Genomic DNA, 24,917 nt, shown 5'->3' on the forward strand with positions numbered 1-24,917 from the left:
CGAAGAGTAACATTATTAATTGCAGATTACTGTACCAGGCTCTATATATACCTGTTACTTGAATGTTCATGTCAAATTTCATGTTATTTCAGAATGTTGTTTTAAAATTAGAGCGTAACTTCATTATATGACGGCGGCTAGGATTGTGTGACTCTTTAGACGATACGAGAACTCGCATGCGAGTTTCATTACATTGCGGTTTTTGATTGGTCGGTTGAATTCGACGTAACCAACAGCCCGCAATGTAACTAAAATCGCATGCGAGTTCGCGCGCCGTCTAAAATCTAAATCAGCCCTTAATAGCCTTAGTCATGGTCTAATAAAACATGGTCTTCTCTTCCCAGAGTGTCACTTGCCTACGTCACAATAACATTGCCACTTTATTTCAACATAACATGTTACATGGGTACATTATATCTATGGTTAATAAGTTAATTTATTTCTTTATAATTTAATAATTTTCATTTGTATGTATTTTATCTTAAATTTTACAATAACACGTCATTTTTAATTATTCGTTAGCAATATCTTCCGATTCACGAAAGAAATTTCAGACGTTCGGGTAATTCTGTTTACACTACTGGCAACACAGGATAGCGCTGTCACATTTGACAATCCGCCATTTTGTCCCTGACCGACCGTCCTTGTCGAACACGTGTTAATTGTTATTTCCTTCTCGCTCAGTGTCAGCAGTCGCAGTGTTTTCCAAACTTTTCACGTCGTAAGCTTCGTAATTAATGTTTTGTTACGAAAATGGTTGGCTGCTCTATTCGGAACTGTAAGAGTAGGAGTGAAAAGTGCAGTATAGATTTGTTTTATTTTACTATGTTTCTACATGAATAACATAAAATTAATGCCGTTAAAATAATTTTCACTGTTGGTTAAAATTCTCCCACATTTTAAAGTTTGAGAACCTGTAAACAGCATGATGACGTAGGCAAGTGCCAGTTAGGTCATTCGCGAATCTCGGAATAGAGTACCAGGCGGAGTATATTATTATACCATGGCCTTAGTAAAGACTTAAATAGTCTGTCACTTCCTGTAGACATAATTCTTTGACTAAAAATGTCACCACTCGAGATAAAGGCCGTGATTACACAATTAGCTCATAACTATACAATTATTCCTATTTACTACACGGTAGGAAATCTTTTTCTTGCCTTAAGATACCTGGCCTTAGCGGTGTTGACCGTGAGTGACGTTTTTAGTGTGATATACGAAAAGTTTTGGTTTGAACACGGACATACATGTTTTGAAAAAAAAAACTGCTATAAGCTTTTATCGCTGACTTTACTTTTCTTTCTACATACAACTACATAATATTCATCGAGACAATTCTAAAAACCCCTAACATAATTAGGTTGCGTTGTTTTATCACAGAGTTAAATTCCTATGGCCACCACAAAAATCTCCATCATCAGATCAGCTCCATGGAACCATAATATTTACATTGTCACCCGACTTACTCACGTATGCAAATTTTCAGATACATCGGAAACCGGGAAGTGGGTCAAATTTAACTTGCAAGACTTGACCCTAACAAACATAGTTACATACATGTTACATATACATTGCAAGTTAAATAAAAGCTTGTAAAAAGGGTAACTAGGTACGTAACCATACACTTAGGGTTACCAGACGTCAGGAACTTTCCTGACATGTCAGGAATTTAGGCCGTTTGTCATGAATGCGGCCGCAATATCCAAATGTCAGGAATTTTAATGAACTAAATAATAGCTTTTTTTATAACTTTTTATTATTATATGATGTGTATTTAAAACCTTTTAATATAAACAAAAATAAATAGAGCCTTAAAGTAAAAAATATAAACTAAAATCAAAAACTACAACTAAAATTATAAATAAAAAACTGGCTCCAGCTGATGGGTCCTTTGTGGCAAGATGCGAAGAAGGCTGGCGGCAGTGGCGGCATTTCCGCGCTGAACGGCAATGCCGCCATATAATGTAAAAATATATACAAATGAGATCTACATAACTGAATCAATAACTTGGTTAATATTAATTAACGTATAAGTATCTTAACTCAAGTAGGTTAGGTATGCATAAAAAGTCTTATTATTGAAATCATCTTGCCTATCGATACGGCTATCGCTTACGGCTTAACGGCTTAGCGCCATCCCACTAACCCGAGGTTAACCGGTCAAACCGTTGACCCAGAGTCAAATTATACTGGTAACCATGGTAACTCCAGGTTTTACCGGTTAGCCCCGGGTTAGTGAATGGAGCAAGAGGCTCTTAAGGGTTAATTTTATAAAATGTACATTAAAATGATTGAGTAGAAAATAAAAATAATCCTGCCAATACCGTTCGCGTTTTTAGCGTTAAATTCGGACGGACGTTTCGGTTGGCAGTGACAAGTATGACACCCGCGTTATTACACAATGCACGACGATCAACACTGGCAAACCAGTCAGAGCGACCCAGGAGACGTAATCAAGATCGTATCGGGAGGTTTTGTCTACTGGGTCACTCTTGAAAACCATAGTTTTACATGGGTATGTTTGTACTTAAGTAAGGAGTAACAAAACCTAGCCGCCGCCATGTTATCACGTTATTAAGCGTTAGCATAAAATAAAATACAATCTGGGGCCCGTTTCTCAAAAGCTTGCAACTTGTACAAGTGGAAGTCCCTTTCTAACAAAAGCTGTCAAAAAGTGACATCCGCTTGTATTACAAGTTACAAGCTTTTGAGAAACGGGCCCCTGATATCTACCAAATCCTAATACGCACAGATTTTAAGGTTTGAGGTTCAATTTACATTAGGCACGATTTGAGTCGAGACGAGACGCTTCGTGAATCAGTCGTCTGCGCGTGACATGATCCAAATAATGACGCGCAGCGGGGGCCATATTGTTTTGAAATTTTATCTTTATTAGCCATTGTTTTTCTGTTTTTGTCAATTTGTTCGGTGCTATGTTGGCTACACTTGGAGTTGTGGTATCAGTCACGAAAGCATGAAGACGCTGTTATTTGGTTGGTAACAAGGATGCCTTTGTAATTTTTCTTAACATTTAAAAGTAATTTAGAATTAAGAGTTTCACGATTCGATTGTATGGGGGCTTTTTAGCAGCGGGTTCGTGTGACTTTTAACAAATTATAAGTGTCAACCTTGCACTTCAATCGTTATATCTATTAACGACTATCTTTCAATAACAATTTAAATTATCTCTAGCATAAAAATCCGTTACGTAGTTTAAAAGATTTAAGCGTACAGACAGACGGAGCGACTATCCTTTGTATTGTGTAGTGATTAATAAGAAATTGTCAGAGCATTCTGTCTTGTTACACGATAAAAAGGTAGAATGCATTAAATTAGTCTGAGGATGAGCTTCAGACTAATTCCTGAATCGATCGAGGACGCAGGAAGGGTGACGCTACAATCAAAGTAGACGCTAAATATTTGGGCGGATGAACGTTTTTTGTTCTTATTCAGTCCCGTCAGCCAGGAGACAATAGCATAGTTGGTTAGAAGAAATGTTATACTACGTTCTATGCTTGTACCTATGCTAAAAGTATTTGATCCCTTATAGGTAGAAGGGGCTTATAAAAATAAAACCTTGCCAAATCTAACATAAGAAAAAAATCGGGGAGACCGGGGCAAAATGGAATACATAAGTTAAAAAGAAAGGAAAATTATATTTGATTACTAATAAGTATTTAAGACCCATAAGTTCTGAAATAAATTAAAGCAAACCACAAAAATGTAAAATCTCACGAGTTTTGAAAAACTTTAGGTCAATTTACTTTATTTTTAAACAGCAACCGTATTTGTAGAACGAAATACACATCGTTTATAAACTACGAAGTCCTGACAGCAAGAAGTTCGCAACTTTCTCGCGATGAAGGAAAACTTGAAGCAATTACAATTATAATTGTAGATAAGCCTTATAATACACTTATTTATTTATTTATATAGCCCTTTATTCTAAACATGTTTGTTGGTTTTAGTAGTAATTTTAGTTTTGAATGTTTATATGATGTCTCTTAGATCAGTGTGCCTGTCGGCAAAGGACTCCTCCAACTCCTTCCAGTATTTCCTCTCTCTTGCCACCCTTGTCCCGACTGTTAATTAAGAAATACATAAATAAAATAAATGTATTTCTTAATTTAAGGCCTTGCGATCTTGACAGTCTGTAGGGTGCCACATGAGAATTCTTTGGCTCCACTTCTCTGTCTTGCATCTTATAGTGTGGCCTGCCCAGTACTTAATAAATAAATAAATAAATATTATAGGACATTCTTACACAGATTGACTAAGTCCCACAGTAAGCTCAAAAAGGCTTGTGTATAATACACTTACATAACACCTAATAAAGCATAATCTTTATACCTACGGCAGATTTTTTACTTTTTCTGTCTCAAAGGCTCTTAAAAAGAGAAGATCGCTTTCTTTGCCATTTTCACGGTACAAATTGTATTTACGATAGGTCTACCGACGGCATTTAAAAAAACGCACTTTTGTAATAAAAAGTCGTTTACTTGCATATTATGATATAGTTATAATACAATAAACCCAAATGCCTCAAGTTTAATCAACTAATAGAGTTTTAAATTTATAGTTTTTTAATAAAAGTTGACCGTGTTTTACAAAAACTGTTTTAAATTGTAGAAGTTACTTTTTTATTCAGCTGTGCTTTTCTTCAAAAAATTCTTCCAAAAGCCTGTTTTTTAATCAAAGTCGTATGTATATAAAAAGTAAAAACATTCAAATCCAAATCTTTTAAAATAAAGCTTCCGTGAGACACGAATATTAAATATGTATAGGAATAATAAACAAATAAGGTGCTCATAAACATCTGCCTAATCTAAACAGTTAAAGTCCTACTTTATACAGCTTCCCGTTAAGTCCATATTTTTTGAAAAAAAGCCATCATTTAACAACAAAATGTCTAATTCCTTGCTCAAAATGTACAATGCCGTCCCAAATTTACGTCTAATAATAGCTTAAACTCTTTTTATCAAAAGGTCAAACTTCACTAAATAGGTGACCGTGTTACTAAATGTTTAAAACTGTTTCAGTCCAGTTTCAAAGTCATAGCTACCCGACAGCAAAATAGTTAATGTCCTATTGTCTAAACCAGGAAAACTATAAATACCAATTTCTAAATCACTAAAATTTTTCCTAATTATGTACGTTTCGTGACAAAACAGCATTAGAAATAAAAAAAACAATGACAAACTGCCATACTTAATGGACATATTGTTAAAAAAGAATTAGCATTTGAGATTACACAATTACGAGTATCATTATGTGCTTGTGAGACAAAAAACTCGAATCTAGGAAGCCGCCATGACACTTTTTTTGCCGAACGACCTAAGATGGCGCGCCCAAAGACTAAGACAAAAGAAATTAAATCGGTGCCCCACCCACTTAAAAAAAATATATTTTTCTAAATTTCCAACTATCAACTCGCTGGCTGTTTGTAAATAGTCTCAACTGTTTTAAAAACTAAATTAAAAAAAGCGTAACTCAAATTTGGAACGCGAGAGTAGAGTGGGCCAAAACGGGCAAGCGGTAAATAAGCTAACTGAACAAATAAACGTGAAACACCGAATTTAACCGGAACGTGGAACGCAACGTAATCCCGCAAAAGCGGGCATGCAAAGCCTTATCACAGTGCCACATTTACCGGGAGACGCATCAGACGGCCACTTGTTGCAGACACCCGGCTGCGCCGCTGCACCAAATTTGAATTCCGAATTCAAAAACAAGCCGAATTCTAAAACCGAAACTTTTAACAATTAATCACTGTTTACACTTGCACAAATTTTAACACAACAAAAAACTTTTAAGCAAAAATTTTTTTGGTAATTTTGAATTTGGAAGTTGTTTTTTTTTGGAGGATTTCCGGTGTTTTTCGGTTAGCTCGCGAGGTTGAGCGGTGCATGTGCACGCTGGCCTGGTTGCAACAGGTTGTTTGGTGGCGCGGCGGCCGCGCTTGCGCGTTGGATGCGACCAATGCAACCCGCCACAGTGGTCGCGGATTCCTAATGGGTATTATGGATTTTGTCAGGAAGTTGGGTTTAGAATGGTTTTGGACACTTTTTAGAACATATAAAGAACTTTAGACTACGCTATAAAGAAAACAAAACAAACAGTCACCAGTTTTGCCGGAGTACATTTTACGTAGAAAAGAAAAAGTCTCATAAATTGGGACGTACTTACCTAAGAAAATTTTACAATTTTATGTTCACATCCTTACAGCACAGATACAATCGTGCGTTGGACTTTGAAATATATTAACTTTGACAATATTCAAGTTTGGCGCTTCAGAACGATACGAGCATCGACCTACGATAGGTGTGATTATTATAGTTGGTCAAGCAGATCTTGTCAGTAGAAGAAGGCGGCAAATTTGAAAAATGTAGGCGCGAAGGGATTACGTCCCATAGAAAATTTGAATTTCGCGCCTTTTTCTACTGACAAGATTTGCTTGACCATCTATAAGTATTTGTTTTGAAAGCAGTCCAGCTACGTTTGGGGGCCAGTCACCTGGGCCACACCAAATTCGAAAAATAAAACTAAAGACATAATTAAATACTAGACATAACTAAATATATAGACAGTAAGATTCCTTGACACAACGCATCCACTGTACAATGCCACTTTTGTACTGGTACGAAAAAATCTTCGTATAGAATTGACACTAACATTAGAAAGAAATCTAAAGCTAAATAAATAAATAGTTAAGATTCCTTCACACAACGCGCCCACTGTGGAACGCGCGCTGCATAGCTTCTGTAGGAGTATATCCTCGTATAGAATTAGGCGCAATGCGATACCGACGGCTTTAATCTTGGCCCAAACCACCCCAGTCTACCCTTGGAAATGTACAATTACTAAACGAATTGATTGATTTTAATAATTATATACTTAAGTTTAATTGAAACAATTTTTATGTACACCTTATACAACAAAGTCCCTCGCCGCGTCTATCTGTTTGTATGTTCGCGATAAACTCAAAAACTACTAAACGGATTTTCATGCGGTTTTCACTTATCGATAGAATGATTCTTGAGGAAGGATTGTGTATAATGTGTTAACCCGTTAATATAATTCAAATATTTTTTTTAGTTATATGATTTTTCACTGTTTAGAAGAGATAAATCACAGCAGACTCACTGAATAAGCATGTTTTAAACATATTTCCGCGTAATAGGGTATTTACTGTATTTAAAAATAAATTATTTTACACCATGCATGAAATAAAGCACCAGAAGATAAATAGAGAATAAAAAAAAAAAAAATAATAATAATATTTTTTTATTGACAAAAAACAAGTTACTAAGTGGGTTTTGAAGTCCCTGACTTCTGAGCTAGGTAAAGACCTGTGTTACAGAAGTCAGTGTCCTCTCCTAGACAATAGAAACTATATAAGGAACATCTAATCTAGTATGACTTATTTACTACATTTCCCATTTTGTTTTTATTTTATATTTAAAGCAATTAATTATAGGGCCTGTTTTGATATCAGAAAACAATGCCATTCTAATATGAGTGCATAGCAATTACATTATATATATATATATATATATATATATATATACATATTGTGTGTGTGTGTGTGTGTGTGTATGTGTATGTGTGTGAGTATTCTAATGTAGGATGCTTTCAGTTTGATCATAGTCTAATGCCAGTAACCAGGACTTAAGTTTTCTCTTACACTCATGTTTAGGTAGGGGATAGATATTTAGAGTTTTGTTAATCTTATTATAAAGATTCTCATAAATCCCTGTTGCCGTCTGGCAGTAGCCAATCTGCATTTATATGGTGCACATACATTTGTCATTGTTCGCTTACTTGTAATTTTATTTTGATCATAGGGGGTAAGCTTATGCTGCTTCAACGCTAACAGTAGTATATATAGTTGTCTGACAGATAGCAATTGACATTGTTTATATAATAGACTCGTTGGATATCTATATGGTCTACATGTCATGACCTTCAACAGGGATCTCTGGGCTCTTTCCAGTTTTATCATGTGGGTTTTACAAGCGCCACCCCATACAACATTGCAATAGCCAATGACTGGCTGCGCCAGAGCAACATACACAGTTTTCAATAAATCTAGTTCAGATACAGATCTTAATTTCTTAAAAATATAAACTAGTTTTCTTATCCGTGTTGAGGTTAGCTCTAAATGTGGCTGCCAACTCAGTCTGTCGTCAAGCAGTACTCCCAGATACTTAATGCAATCAGATTTAGCAATGACAGTACAAGTACAGTCAGTTCCTGTCTGAAAGTTACATGTGTGAACCTTAAGTTCCCTATTATACATAAATGATTTATTTAAAGAAAATTGTAAATATGTGGTCTTACTTAAATTCAAGGTAAGTAGATTTCTTTGTAACCAGCTATTGATTTTATGGAGTCCTATCTCAGCATTACTATATACTTCCTCCCATGTATCTCCATGGAAAATTATAGAGGTGTCATCAGCATAAGTGAAGATTTTACCTTTTGTAAGGGATAATTGACACAGGTCATTTATGTAGATCAGAAACAAACTGGGTCCCAATATACTGCCCTGGGGCACTCCATAAATGACAGGGGCATCCTTACTAACAGTGTTACCTATTTTAACTTGTTGTGTACGATTGACCAGGAAGTCACTGAAAATCATGTGAGCCTTTCCCCTTATGCCAATACACTCCAGCTTGTGGATAAGCTCTGGAATCGAGACAGTGTCAAATGCCTTGGCAAGATCAAGGAAAACGCCCAGGCATTTCTTTTTAGTATCTAGTAGGGTAGTAACGTGATCTGTCAAAGCACTGACGGCATCTTCCGTGCTCTTGCCAGGCCTGAATCCAAATTGACTATTCGATAAAATTTTGTGGTGTTCCAAGTATTTGACAAGACGGTTATTTAGAGCTCTTTCAAGGATTTTTGACAATGATGACAAAACTGAGATTGGCCTGTAGTTAGTAACATTGTCTTTGCTTCCTCCTTTATGAACAGGTGTAATTAAGGATCTTTTAAGTACCGCCGGGAAGACCCCCTGTTTAAAACACATTTTAATAAGTTTTGTGAGGGGATTAACAATTACATTTTTTGCAAGTTTAAGCAGTTTTGCTGTAATAAGATCCCAACCGGTAGCACAATCAGTTTTAAGACTAAGTATTAAGGATTCTATTTCATCTTCCTCTGGTGGCAATAAAACTATGGATTGTAAAGCTCTTGGCATGGCAAAACTGTGTCTAGTTAAATTTGCACTATTATTTGTTATCGCTTCAGCCAATTGTTGACCAATCTTAGAAAAATAGTCACTGACAAGTTCAATATCACCAGAAGCCTTGTTTCCTGAGCTAATTAATTCATGAGCTGAGCTTGGCAGTTTTTTATAGTTAACTATTGATTTAATGGCCGTCCATGTTTCCTTATTTGACTTTGCACACTGCAACAACGTCCTATCATGTTCTTGTCTCAGTTTTCTTAGAAGAGTGTTACAATAATTACGATATCGCTTGTATGAAATGAGTAGAATTTCATTATTTGGATCTATCTGACTTTTTTTGTGAAGACGGTCTCTATGGCGAATGCACCGCAAAAGACCTGGCGTTAGAGAAACGTAGACAGCAGTTACTTTTAGACACAATTTCTATTTTAAAACCCGTATAAAACTATAAATAGTAGGTTATTTGATTGTGACGTCACATGCTAGTGTTTCATATATACTTGGTCAAGCAGATCTTGTCAGTAGAAAAAGGCGGCAAATTTGAAAAATGTACGCGCAAACGGTCATCGTCCCATAGAAAATTTTTATTTAGTGCCTTTTTTACTGACAAAATTTGCTTGACCTAAGTACCGTAAAATGTGCCTACTTTGCTCCTTGATGGGTAAATATGCTCCAATTTAAAAAAAATGTCTAGTGGTCAAATACCCTATACGTACCTACGTATATCTCCCCTATACTTTCCTAACATCAGTCACTGAAACGCACCCAAATCTCCATATGAAACAGAATGTGGGTGAATCGGTTGGCCGTCAAGTTGGGCGCACTAACTGCGTTACACAAAAGCTCTTAAAATAACGTTTTTGGGATGCTTTTAATCGTTTCCCGATAGCCATTTGCCGGGACGATAATTTTGCTTCAACGCTAGAGTACTAAATTTGATTTTACCGTACCATGCAGAGTAGGACAATAAAAATAGGTCAATAAAAATAAAACAGTACCCGTACGATAAGTCACTGAGAGTCAATACTGACATATACGCCAACATTTACGTGATTTACTTTCTATACATCTCGCTCGTACTAATAATTTTGATATTTACTAGTAGCTTTTCGGTGAAGGAAAACGTCTTGAGGAAACCGGACTAATCCCAATAAGGTATAGTTTATCCTCTGGGTTGGAAGGTCAGATGGCAGTCGCTTTCGTAAAAACTATTGCCTGCGCCAATTCTCGGGATTAGTCGCCAAGCGGACCCCAGCAGGCTCCCATGAGCCGTGGCAAAAGCCGGGACAACGCGAGGAAGATGATGATGATGTTTACCTATGGTGACACTGCCTCACTCTGTCATTGAAAATTTTGCAGGGTTAGCTTTGTCTAGAAACATTACAAATACCGCGTACGAACTTAATAAAACCGGACTTTAAAATTAGAAGCCTCAAGCACGCGTATGCATTTGTCTGTGTTTGCGTTTTAGGGGCGCTCCTCGGTTTATTACATAAGTTACGCTTTTTGGAGTCCGTACTTTGGCCGCGCTCATTTCAAAGTTTTTAGGATGCAAGTTGAAGGGGTCAGGAATTGTTCTGGCCTTTATGTTACGTGAAATATGTATATGGAAGGAAGCGCTGGTAGCCTAGCGCTAAGGACATGCGACTTGCAATCCGGAGGTTCAAACCCCGGCTCGTACTAACGAGCTTTTCGGAACTTATGTACGAAATATCATTTAATATTTACCAGTCGTTTTTCGGTGAAGGAGAACATTGTGAGGACACCGGACTAATCCCAATAAGGCCTAATTGACCCTCTGGGTTGGAAGGTCAGATGGCCTACGCCAATTCTCGGGATTAGTTGCCAACCGGGCCCCAGGCTCCCGTGAGCCGTGGCCAAATTCCGGGATAACGCGAGGAAGATGATGATAATGATGCGTGAAATATGGCCTAGATGGCATGGCTTCGTCGAGAGTTCGAGACCCAACGCTTCTGTTTTGTTTAGGTAGTAAAAGTTAAAGTTGTTTGACGTTTGTAAAGAACAAAGGGAGTTTAAACAATGTTAAAACATGCCTACCTATAAGGCATGTTTTCTTAAAAAAATTTAGTCTTAGAAAAATGTTTCCAAGGTACTATTTTTTGTAATGGTCACAGAACCACCGGTTTTCCCGAACTTTTTTGACCAAACTCGCTAGGGTTGTCACTCACCGAGTACGTACTGTTGTAAATATCTACTGATTCGCTAGGGTTGTCACTGACAAATCTGCTGACTCGCTAGGGTTGTCACTCACCGAGTATGTACACCATGTTCTTGGTCCACCGCTGAAGTTCTTTGCGGATCGCGCGTCGTTCCTGCTGGCAGCGCGCGAACGAACACTCCGCCATGGCACTCGAGCGGCAACCCTGGAAGATAAGATAAGATAAGATAAGCTCAGGTATTCTCAAAAAATTACAGTTTTTCAAAAAATTTATAGGTTTTTGAAATATCAAAAGGGCGAAAGACTAAAGGGCTCTTTCATAAAATATTGCACGGGTTGCACGGATGTAACACCCTTGGAGTTGCAAAAAGGTAATATGGTACTTAATCATGAAACATATCTAAACATATCTGTTCTTATTGCGTCGACCTATCCACAATGAAACCCTTTTAATAATTTTCGACATCATACGAATCTTTACAATATACTATATATTATAAATAATTGGTAACTTTGGTAAGGCATGTGGCAACCCAGTAAGAAGTACCTACTTATGAATTTGTACGGTACCTACAAATGAAAGGAATCCAGTAATAACACATGACATAATATTAATTTCCACGTTAATTCCTTAACAAGTTAAGCCATTCAAACAGTTAGCTAAAACACATTCGTAACCTCGCGCCGTAATAAGCTCAACTGAAAGTCCGAAACTGGCAACGATCAACAAAAACAAAGCCTGGCAACAGGTAGCAACGATAAATACCCAAAAACCACAGGCTACCAACATTCTTATACTAACGAACCGAAAACAGCAGATTATAACAGATTAAACGTGAACTATTCCTATCTGTGTCCGGGATAACATACCCAAAGTACCACAGACTATCGCAACCCCTGCAACGAATAGCGTTAAAATACCAGAATATAAATATGAAAATGTAGTTTTTCCAGTCTGTGGTCAGGATAAATAAAACATTCGGTGAAACTCCGAATTCTAAATTTGAAAACATGTGAGTGTAGATTTCAAATTCGAATTCGGTTTACTTTCTTAATTTTCTTTTCTGCCAATTCATTCAAAATAGTAAACGAAATAGAGGTAGATTTAGTAAACAAAAAATACAGTACATATGGGGCTACTTTTCCGCACTAGTGCGTAAAATAGCACTTTTCGTGCGTATGTCGAAACTTTAAAGTGCCATATGTACTGTAAAACGTTGTTCGATACACGTGCGAATAGGTAATTCGCAGCTCGTGTCGATTTAAAACACTCCCTTCGGTCGTGTTTTAATTTATCGCCACTCGTTTCGAATTTCCTCTTTTTCGCACTTGTATCGAAAATAACTATTATTACTTACCCTGCTATTTATCTTATTTTATGCATAATTATTAATAGGCACAGAATTACTTATTTAAATAAATCTACCTACCATTCCTATTATCTACGATATTTTAGGTTTTAAGACTTAAATATTGTTCGATTCAAAATATTAATTCATTAAAATCGGCTCTAATTTTAACACAACAGTAAAAACGTAAATAAACAAATTGTTAACATCGTTTCTTTTCCGTTTAACTAAACACAGGCTATAAGGCTTTAAGTACTAGAAACGTGATTATTTTTCGCAGAACCTTAAATAAGTACTTGAGCTAATTTAAAATGGATTGCGTTCCACGCTTTTTCGTGGCATGAATGTCCGTTAACCCGACAAAGGCGACGGTGAACTTCCCGCCTATTCAGTTTTCCCACAAAGGAAACTTTTCATGAAACCTCATCTCGTTTACATTTAAGTGTAACTCGAATTGTTCCACACCAACTATTCAATTAAAGTTCGTAAGATCTGTGGTACCTAATTAACGAATTTTTCAAATATAGAACAGGTACTGGCCACGAAAACCGTTGGAAACTAATTAAAAACATCAATTCGTGGCGCTACGGGGGAATATTTCAAATGCACGCACACACGCGCGCCGCCACCCTCGCACGCACACACACATGGGTAAAGACGCACACAACAGTTAAAAATAAGTCCGGGCCATATCCGCGTGAGAGAATGGTCGAGGCAGGCTTTTGGGGTAGAACTGGGTATCTGACAAGAGGTATTTAGATGGGAAATTCCTTTGGATTGGAGGATCTTTAATGCCAGATTTCCGCTATTGCTAAAAGAGTGCTTCCTTATTTTGGAGGCATCCAATATTTTGTGAGTTTATTTTCTTTTTAGACGTAGGTTTTTATTGGCGTTTATACTAATTTGAAGAATTCAAGGGAAAAACTACAGTACCTAATTTAGGAAATAGCCTAATGCCCGATGTTATCTCTTTTCCGAAATATTTTGAATTGAAAAAGTTTGCACACGACGTATGTTAATGGTGGTTTGAATATAAATAACTACCTAGGTATTCAATTATTTCTTAATTTCGTAAAATGGATTTTCATTGTTTTTCATTTAAACATTTTATTTTAAATAGTCTATATCTATTGAATGTACTTCAGTAATTTACACGACATCCGATAAGCCAAACTAACGACATAGCACAGAAATTGAAAATTCGCGTGCCGGATATTCGGTTCTGATAACAAGCAGCGCCGATTCTAGAAGTTATCCGGGGGGGAGACGGGGATAGCCGGGTGTCTTAAGGCGAAGCGGGATGGCGCTAAAACCGAGTTATCGTAAATTGATCTGGGAGGGGAGGCTGGGGTGGCACGGCGCGGTCCCAAATTTGACAGCGATGGAAATTGGCGGGAAAGATTGCTTGCACCGTTCGATTTTTCGTCATTCGAATTTCGAATTAACGTTCGATTGATTTGTGGCTCTAAATACGTTCAAATTGTGTCATGCATTCACAGTTCTGATGAAATAGTGTTTGAATTTTCATAAAATTTTAAATTTCGAATATCGATACAACATAAATTCCAAATACAAACACATTTGCTCAAATTGGATCGTAAATCTAGGAATTACCTTTTTGATGTTTCGTGCAATTTTCAAATTAGTTTTTTAAGAACACTAGGTTCTAAATTTAAACATTCTAAATTTAAACGCTTCGAAATGTTAAATTAGGTAGCCTTATGGATGTTAACGTATCTAGGTCGTCGGTCAGGGCCGTACTAAACGAAATTAGACTGTCTTAAGTCCAAGGAGTATAAAGGGCCTCCATATCCCTTTGTGTCTTAAAGCGCACGTAGTAAAAGAGCACACCAACATCTTAATAACGGAATCCGAACGCTCCAAGCGATTTTAAAATAAGAATATCAAAACTGGCCACCGGGTGGGGATTTCGGAGTAAGAACGTTCGCACCCCCCTCAAGTTTTTAAAATAAGAAAATTTCGGTGGAGCGTGATATTTTTAAAATAAGAACCTCTTTCGGGCCATATTCCGTTGAGAGAGATTTTAAAATAAGAATAGTTTCGCTATACCCCCCTGTCTGGAGTTCGAAATAAGAATTTGGGTGTTCGGGCCACCACCCCGTTCCTTGATGAGGGTTTTTCGTGAAATTTCGTTAGGGAGCATTGACCGGCGGAGTCAATATTCGATGAATGTTATAGTCATTGGATTTGGTTTTATTTTGCAGTAGATTCCGTTGTCGTTGTGTAACGGTCCCCGATGAATTCGTTTTGTCTTTCCATTTGTGTGAGTATTCTCTTGCAATCATAGCGTTTTACTTATCATATTTGATAATTGAACGGATTCCAATACTGATGGATCATTTCGGAAAGTCTATATATTTCTTATCTTTTCTTTAAAATACGGTTCGACTATTTTTTTATAATAATGTGTCTCTCACAATATTGTTTAGCTTCTACTTTAGCTGTGCAAGTGTGTAATGTACACCCAGCCGCAAAACTGCATGGCCACTTTTTGAATGAATTCATTAATAATGTGTCCATGCAATTTTGCAGCACGCTAATTTTCTACTAATATGTAAATGGCGATAGCATCTGTTACTATCTGTTTGAGTACAGTTAGCTAATAACCATTCTAACGAATCTACCGACTGCGCCAACTAGATAACTTATTTTCTTCCAAAGGTCGTTTGGAAAAAATAAATAAAAATAAATAAATAAATAAATAAATCGTTTATTCAGATGAAATAAACCCTAACATACATATTTTTTTCTTCTGCCAAACTGCAGGACAGTTTGTTGGCAGAGGGAACTCCCTTAAAACATAGATGGGTAAACTTAGCTACTTAGGCAATTGCTTAATTAATTGTTAACAGTAGGTACATCTTATTGCTTATGATGGTAACTTTAATTTAATTTTGTCTAATAGAAACATTTTCATTTTAAATTTAAACACCCTAAATGATTTACATTCCCTTATATCATACGGTATTTCGTTATACAATTTTGGGATCAAGTACTTCCTACATCTTTTTCCATAATAATTTTTACCACAAGACGGAACCTCTAACATTTTTTTACTGATTGTTCTCGTGAACCTAGGGTGAAAGACCACTTTTTAGCGATAAGACCCCCTAATTCCTCATTCTATTAATGTCATGTTTCTTTTGATACTGGTAACAAAGAAAATATTAGTATTAGTAGTAGTGTTGTATTGTGCCTTGTGCAGATCATATTGAGCACCATGCCTGCTAGCTAGTTCTGCACCTGCTAACACAATAGTACACGTGGCTGGTACCTGTTGCGTTGTTTGTACAGCTAGCTATAGCCCCGACCGCGCCAAGTCAACAAACTTTACAGATCTAGATTTAATACCAACTTGGTAATCTATCTATAAGCAAAACCAGGACGGTATTTGGTACGTTTTTGACGCTTCATGATGTTGAAAATTTTGTGTGGTTGACGATGAAATATACTTGTAGAATTACCTTTGCCTTTTAGTACAAAATAATCTATGTATGTATCATTCACTTTGCTCAAACCTCAACTCCGGTATTATTTATTTAATGATTTTACAATAAGTTTCTGACAATAAATAATTTTTAGGGTTCCGTACCCAAAGGGTAAAAACGGGACCCTATTACTAGGTCTGTCACCAGGCTGTATCTCACGAACCGTGACAGTTGAAATTTTCACAGATGATGTATTTCTGTTGCCGCTATAACAATAAATACTAAAAACAGAACAAAATAAAGATTGAAGTGGGGTTCCCATACAACAAACGTGATTTTTGACCGAAGTTAAGCAACGTCGGGCGGGTCAGTACTTGGATGGGTGACCGTTTTTTTGCTTGTTTTTTTGTTGATGGTGCGGAACCCTCCGTGCGCGAGTCCGACTCGCACTTGGCCGGTTTTTGGTACAAGTTTTTATCGCTGACTTACTTTTCTTTCCACAGGCAACTTACTTTTCTTTCGACACAATTCTAAAAACCCCAAACACAATTAGGTTAATTGTTTTATCACAGAGTTCCTATGGCCACCTCCTGTCTCCATCATCAGATCAGCTCGATGGTACCATAATATTGCATTGTCACCAGACTTACATACATATGCAAATTTTCAGCTTCATTGGAAGTCGAGAATGAGTCAAATTCAACTTGCAACATTTGACCGTGATGGGTTCGAAATATCAGGCCATAAATAAATGTAAGTCTTACGCGATTAAGTCCCGTGGTAGTTATAAAAGTAAGATTTGACCCGTACAAACATAACTACATACATAGGTAGGTACATTGCAAGTTAAATACTTAAAAGCTTGTAAAAATTGGTGTACAGTCACCTGCAATAATATGTTACACAACGAAGGCCGCAAAAGTACCTGACACGATCTCATTTGTAGAGCCATAAGAGCGTGACACATTTTGCGGCCGTCGAAGAGTAACATATTATTGCTGGTGACTGTACTACTTTCCGCGCGGTCGGATGAATGCCAGACCAGCAAAGCAACAGGTCTAGGCTCTGAGCTTCTATTCCGACAGTATTGGGACAGTTACCTATTGTCTGAAATGAATGCTAAAGTGCATTTGATTTGTAAGTAGATTGTAAGTATCGAAGAAGAATTGATTGAACCTGGGATTTCCAGCGTCGCATAGAGTACCTAAACTATTAGGTGATTTAAGTTAATAAGCAACATATAATACACGACCATTCTCAGCGCGGTCGGATGAATGCCAGACAAGCAACAGGTCTAGGCTCCGAGCTTCTATTCCGTTCCGACAGTATTAGGACAGTTATTGTCTGAATTGAATGCTAAAGTGCATTTGTTTTTGTAAGTAGATTGTAAGTATCGAAGAAGAATTGATTGAACCTGGGATCTCCAGCGTCGCATCACTATTACCTAAGCTATTAGGTCGTAAGCAACATATAATACACGACCACTCTCAGCGCGGTCGGATGAATGCCAGACAAGCAACAGGTCTAGGCTCCGAGCTTCTATTCCGACAGTATTGGGACAGTTATTGTTTAGGGGTAGATCGATACACCAAGTTAACCAAGTGATACCCTCCAGGTTTCATCCCAGGAATGAAATGAAAAGGACGTGAAAAGACGTTTTTATAATACACTATCAAGAAGTAACGCTCGCATCGCATTTCCTAGGGTCTAAATTATATTTAACTCTAATCTAGACAAAGCTAAACACAGACCTTTAGAAAGACTCGGATACCCAAGGACGAAGTACATTGTCGAAGTACTCACTAAATATATTTGAGTACGTAATACATACAAAATTCAACCTCAAACTTTTATCATAAGACTAAATTTTGCATTGAACTTTGATTGGGAGAAAACACTTTTCTATCTAAATTAGACTTTATGAGTAAGGAATAAGGTTGGTATTAATTTGAAGTGGGTAATACGCGTCAGTTCTAGGTCAAAGTTTTTCAGTCGATACAAAAATGGGAAGATGAGCTCCTGTTACTGAAAATAGGTGATTTACAATGTTTTAATAGTAGTTTATGTGACTGCTACATAATGAAAGGCATTAAAACTTGAGTGTGGGTTTACGAAATGAACGAAGTGAGTTTTATAATAGGATCACACGAGTGTTTTAATGCCTAATTTTGTACAGTTACTTTAAATTACACACTAGCTACGCTAGGAATTTTGCGATGTGAGCGTACTCCCATCTTAAAGGCCGACAATGCATTTACGGGTGCCCATGGGCGACGGTAATCGCTTACCATAGGGTAATTCGTCTGCTCGTTTGCCTTTTATATCATACAAAAAATGTAATTGTTAATTTTTGCAAGCAAAGGGCCAATTTACGAAAAGCCAAAGCGCTTAAAGTCTTTCAAATTTAAAGTTAAACTGTACTTAAAAGTAAAATAATATACTTGGAGACAGCATTTGTAGAGATGCTCAAAAATAAACACGTTTTCTAGTGCTTGGACAATAGAGGCGTTCAGATATTTGTGAGCACCTTGGCCGCTCTGATAATTATGATGGCGACTATGAAAAGTCACATTTTGACTTTTAGCCTTCACGAGACCACCTAATTACCCCTTACCCTATACCCTTGGGTCAAGTGTGACCGCCGCGCTGTATTGATTCCGCATTCTTTCACACAGGCGCGCAAGACACCCCTCCCCCCCACCGGAGGGGGTAAGAATTGGGAAGCGAATTATGGGGGGAATTAGCGGTCACTTCTATAGTGTGATAATGGTTATTTCTTACTTTGACGACCGTCTGGAATAGTGTTGCAAGTGCGTTGCCGACTTTTAAGATGAGAGTACAAGTACACCTCTTTTCTCGAAGGTTTTAATGTTGTATCGGTCCGGAAAAAGCGCAGGTGACAGTCCATTCCACAGTTTTGCTGACGCACTGATGCCAATCATCTAAGTGGTGATGGAAATGTTGTCATAGGTAGTTCATAATCACTAGACACCAGACTTTTATCGCAATGACGTCACAATACGATAGTTTGGAGAGTCAATGGAGCGGTGTTAATTAATACGGCTGTATAATAATCAGGCATTTAAGATATAAATTACCTATAAGTAAATTGTCAATACATAAATCCAAGCAACCGTTACAAATCTTGTGTTGATAACCGCAATTAAAAAAAAAAACACTAATACCAATTAATGAATCCGCCGGGTAAACATGGCGTGTTCTTAAGGCCAAGACTCATTTTGGGTCATCACGCCGAACTAAATATAATAAATAAATAAATATTAGGGGACATCTTACACACATCGACCTAGCCCCAAACTAAGCAAAGCTTGTACTATGGGTGCTAGGCAACGATATACATACTCATATAGATAAATACATACTTATATACATAGAAAACATCCATGACTCGGGAACAAATATTTGTGTTCATCACACAAATAAATGCCCTTACCGGGATTCGAACCCAGGACCATAAGCTTTACAGGCAGGGAACTACCCACTAGGCCAGACCGGTCGTCGAGTAAGTACCTATTATTTTAAAGAAGCTCGTAATCCAGCATCTTTTATATTCCGTGTTGTCCACACCGTCCACATTGTCCGCTTTATTCGCGCTAAATACAAAACACCATTCACAGACTCCCAAACCGAGACAAAGGGGAAGAATACGGCGACCCATTTTCGAGTTAATTGTCCACGATGTTATTTTTGTAACAAAACCTGAATTGAAAGACGAAACTTGGCAAGTGCGTGTCGGGCCACGCATAATGGAGGGTTTCATTGGACATTTCATACACCAGTGTTGCTATGAAATGGAGATTGCATTTGCATAATTTTCGGTCCGGATCACTTTAACATAATTATTGAAAGTCTTAATGTAATGATTGTCAGATTATCATTAGTCATAATTCTGAGACCGTTAAGTTATGAGGTTATCCTAGAGATAGATAGGTTAGGTTAGGTTTGTTTTGTGGCAACCCTGAAAAGTTACGCGTTTCTGAGAAAAACCAAATTAAGTATGACTAACGAAAATGCGGACAAACAATACATTATGACTTAAAATTTGATGGAAAACAATGGAGACCCTTTTCGGTCTAATAATATGGTTTAGCTTCCATTAAACAGTATTGAACTATAACATAAGCATATTACTATGGTCACAAAAAATAATATCGACATTGACATCACTGTTGTGGAATGTTGCTTACTGTACATTTTTGGTCCCAAGGCTTGCAAGTTTGATAAGACGGGAAGAATTTAAGGCTTAAGCTTTCAAATAATTTCTAAGAATCTCCTAGTAAATTAATGACGTTCCTCGTGTACAGTCGCAATCAGATATATCGGAGCGGCCAAGGTGTTCACAATATCTGTACACGCACTAACGCCTTGACAATAGAGGCGTGTTCAAATATTTGTAAGCGCCTTGACCGCTCCGATATATCTGATAGCGACTGTACATAATCGTATGGAAATGTAAGGTGATCGGAGAGATCACAACAAATAAAATAAATATGACTCACAATTTCACGCCACGTCACTTTATTTTCTGGGTTGACCCTAATGTAGGTATATTATATAAATTTTATAGTTGCTGGTCAAATCATTTCACAATACTTACGTCATTAAAAAAACTGTGACAAATGTAATTGTGAGTAAAGACAGATGGACATGGCAAAACTGCAATGTCTCGTAGCCATTTCGGCCACGGAACCCTAAAAATGAGCCATCGCTAGAAAAACAATGGCAGGAAAAACAGCGGGGTAAAATTGGTCATAATGAGTGCCACCCCCTACCCTTTGGGTCAAGCGGGAATGAAATTTTAAATTGAAGTCGTGAAAAAGACAAAAATGGAGGACGGCGCGTAAGGGGTAATACATACTTGGGAGTTGGAATATACTTTAGGGATCGACGGAGAGCGAATGGTAGGTAGACCCGAAAAACGATGGATGGATTGTGTGAAAGAGGATATGAGAAAGAAAGGAGTGAGTGCTGAGGTGACGAAATATAGAGGAGAATGGAAGAGAAAAACATGTTGTGCAACCACACATAACGTGGTATAAGGGTAGAAAGAAGAAGATTATAGCTAGGGATATTATGGATGGTCAGATATATCCGTCAGATCTGCCTGTAAAATGTGTCTGGCGAACGAATCTGTCAATATATCACGGGAAATAGGTAGATGCAGGTAGACATATATGTAAGCTTAACGTAGGTAACTAGAAAATTGATACATCTGCTTAAAAGGATGATGTAACTTGTAACGTACATGTATTTCTTAGCAAGCCCAGTATCATACAAGTTAATTAAGAGAAAACCAGGAAATTCTGCATACAGTTTAAAACAGAAAAAATCACGAGAAGAACCAATTGTTAATAAAGTTTATTTACAGGTATTTAACTAATTATCTCTGTTTTATCTTAGGTACTTTACTTGTTAAAATAATCCACAGTTACGTAAAGCGTTGGTAAAATCTCCTAGTTAGTGAACAACCTCCCTAATACCTCCAAGAAAATGAAGTTCTTGCGAAAGAAAATGGTTCTTTTTACACTTTTTGTTAATTAATATTTTATGGATCGTGCTATTTTAAAATTGTAATATTTAGCTAAGCTCATTTTCTGAAATATTTCATAGTAAAAACTAAGTTAAGTAAGCTATTAATATAGTGACTATTATATCTTTAAAACTAAACAAGGATATACTAATAGTATAATTAAAAGAAAAGGTGACCAAGGCCTCCAGTGCCCAGGACTGGGATCGAACCAGTGTCCTCGCCATTCGCGGCAGATGTCTCAACCACTCTCAGCGGCGATATGGGTCGAATTTTGTATAGGTATGCAAATATGCAATCCCTGTAAGACTTACGGCATCCTTAGGCCAACTCTAAGAAGTCTAAGGTAAAGTATTTAGTATTGTTCGTACTTCCCATCCGAATCACAAAAAATATGGATTTGTTTCCTAGTAATAAAAATATACGGTGAAGCATAAAAAGAAACTTCTTTTATTTTATTACAAATAATGAACATCGCATAATCTAATAAACACACATGCAAAAACTTCCACAGCATAAGAAGTCCACACCACCCCACCCCAAATCAATACTCCCAGCAAAAAAACATTAATATAACTTATGTAATTAAAAAAAGCACACACGACGCTATCTTCCAACACACACAAACTAATAATTAATCATCTACCACCCCTCCCCTCCCTTAAGTTTAATTCCCCCCCCTTTTTTCCGAAGTGTGTTTTCATTTTGTACGTCTGCAAGGACTGCGCTCTACAAATTGAATTTTGTGGTCTTTGTGAATATTTTAGAGCTGGGCATTGGTGGTTTTTGAGCTCTTTGTCTGAGTTTTGTTTTTTTAGGTTAAGTGGAAGTTTTTTAGCGTCTGTTTTGAAGCACATTCTTAGCAAAGCGGAAAACATAAAACAAAAAACTGCTAAACTTGCTTCATCGGATAAGACAAAAGACGACCGGTTTCACGTAAATTTATTTGTTTGACTTAAATAATGTTAACTGCCGCCCAAAAGTTAGTGACAGCAAATGCTCTTATAATTAAATAGCATAAAATCCAACTTTTGCACGAAAAGTTTTTTCTTTTATAATAAGTTTATTTAAAAAGTTTTCTCTTTTCTATTAATACTCAGTAACAAATAAGACAAAGTAGATAATATATATTCAAAACACAAAAAAATATATAAATTTTTCGTATCTAGAAAATTTTACTATAATGTCGCTTACGGAAACTTTCTTTCAGTAAGTATGTACTTGTAAAAATCTTAGCAAGGTGATTTTTGGTCTGATGATAAAATTAATACAAAATTAAACTTCTATCATTTTCAGATACTTAAATCTAAACAAAGAGGTCGTAAGCGATACTGTAGAAGCATGCTTCTTCAATCTCAGAAGAATAACCAAGACAGTTTCCTTCCTAACCATACAATACAACTATCGCGGTTTCGAATAGGCCTATCTCTACCTGTATTCAATTCAGGATTCTAACGAAAAGGACTATGGCTCTATTTCCTTTGTCAAAAACTGTCAACCTGTTGCTAGAGTTATTTGTTTACCACGTTTGTTAGGTCACGTCTGAAAGATCCAGGTGTCCACGTAAGAGCAGTGAAAATGGGATACTTAGGTACATTGGTATTCTCGTGGACTGTGGCTCATTTTCTTTGATTTTGAATGTACAACTTGCTGGCAATAATTACCCGGTTCAGATAGTATGAAAACGAAGGAGACATGCAAATGGTCGTTATGGAGAACCTTGGAAGAGCTTTTGCACAGTAATAGATTATCTGCTAATGTGATGACCCAGATTTTGTACCTATAGTTTGTCAAAGGTCTGTCTCATTTCAAACATAGACAGAGAGAATCATATATTATCTTTGTCTTACACTAGAAATAGCACCTAAAAGAAAAGGATGAGTATAGTTTTTTATGTTCTTATTTATTGGTTGACCAACTGTACATAGCGTACGCTAATTTGTGATTTCTAAGGTTTAAGTAAGTGTATTAAAAGATTGTCAAACTGAACACGAATAACATTTTGCTAAGTGAAAATTGAATGTTATTATTGTAAAATGAACGGACAGACAGTTAAAAGAGAATTCGTCTGTCCGCATTAAATCGAAGTCCTTCGCCCCGCTGACACAACTCCTGTTTTATTTATAAACCTTCTCACTTAGCTAGATAAATGTATGTACAAAGAGGTTTTAACGGAATTTCTTTAAAGTCTGCAAGATTGCAAATATTTGGAGATCAATGAATAACTCTTTAATGATATGTAGCACTACCTGTTTAAGATTAATACTGGCTAGAGTCGGACCAAGCTATCTCTGCGTGCCATTTGCGATGCCAAAGTGTGGCTATGTCATCATGAATGTCAAATTTCTATGAATATATGACGTTTATAATGACACTCCCTCAATTTGTTCCATTAAAGTCTATGCAATGTTAGCTGAGACGGACTCTAGCTACGTATAAACCTTTCTCTTCACTCACATTGGTTACTTGTAACGAAACTAAAACAAAAAAACTTGGATAATAAAAGGCGATCTTATTGCTAGAAAGTGATCTCTACCTATGTTTTTGTCTTAAAAACTACGCAAAAAATCAACAAATACAACATTGTATATAAATTAGGTTACCTAGTACAGTACCCTGAGGCACTCCCTGAATAAAGAAACGTTTCCCGTTAAACTTCAATCACTAGCAAAATCTAGGTTACGATGCCTTATCATTAAACGTACCATTTAAGGTTGACTGCCATTTCTTAGAAGACCCTTTCGAAAGCGTAGAAAAATAATCTTCACAAACCAAGCACACATTATCAACATATCTAATTAACAATCGCACACCGAAACTTTCTTTGTAGCATCTTACGTCCCCCCCAGAAGAGAGAGAAAAATGCACCCCCACCCGGTGGGGGCCCCCCCAGGGTGGCTGTATACATTTTTTCTTTTCGTTTTCTTAAGACGAAAATTTGTTACGCTTTTTATACTTATACACTTGGGGTGGTGGGAGACCGATCAATAGCTTGAGGAGGTTCCCCCTTTATCAATTTTTAGTGCTCCAGTCTTTTTCTCATGTACCTGAGGGTTTATAATTAATCTGTTATCTCGGGGGTAATTAGTGATATCACGCGGCGTTGCTTGCGTAGGAAAGTCATTAGTGTCTTTAATATGACTGCAGTTTTTCGTTGATGACAGGTTGCGTAATTCAATGCATGATCTTGATCATT

The 24,917-nt window shown here is 36.9% G+C and overlaps 1 protein-coding gene across 1 annotated transcript in view; it reads right to left on the reverse strand.

Annotated features, from left to right (window-relative positions):
* The window catches only part of LOC134657443 (mushroom body large-type Kenyon cell-specific protein 1), a 256,270-nt gene that overhangs the window by 157,430 nt on the left and 73,923 nt on the right, over positions 1 to 24,917 (reverse strand). Inside the window, exon 2 of the mRNA XM_063512998.1 lies at positions 11,469 to 11,580. Within this exon, the coding sequence (XP_063369068.1) occupies positions 11,469 to 11,562 (94 nt within the window). The 5' untranslated portion in view covers positions 11,563 to 11,580. The remainder of the gene's footprint in view (positions 1 to 11,468; positions 11,581 to 24,917) is intronic.

Source organism: Cydia amplana, chromosome 20 (assembly GCF_948474715.1).
Source record: "Cydia amplana chromosome 20, ilCydAmpl1.1, whole genome shotgun sequence".
Taxonomy (NCBI): domain Eukaryota; kingdom Metazoa; phylum Arthropoda; class Insecta; order Lepidoptera; family Tortricidae; genus Cydia; species Cydia amplana.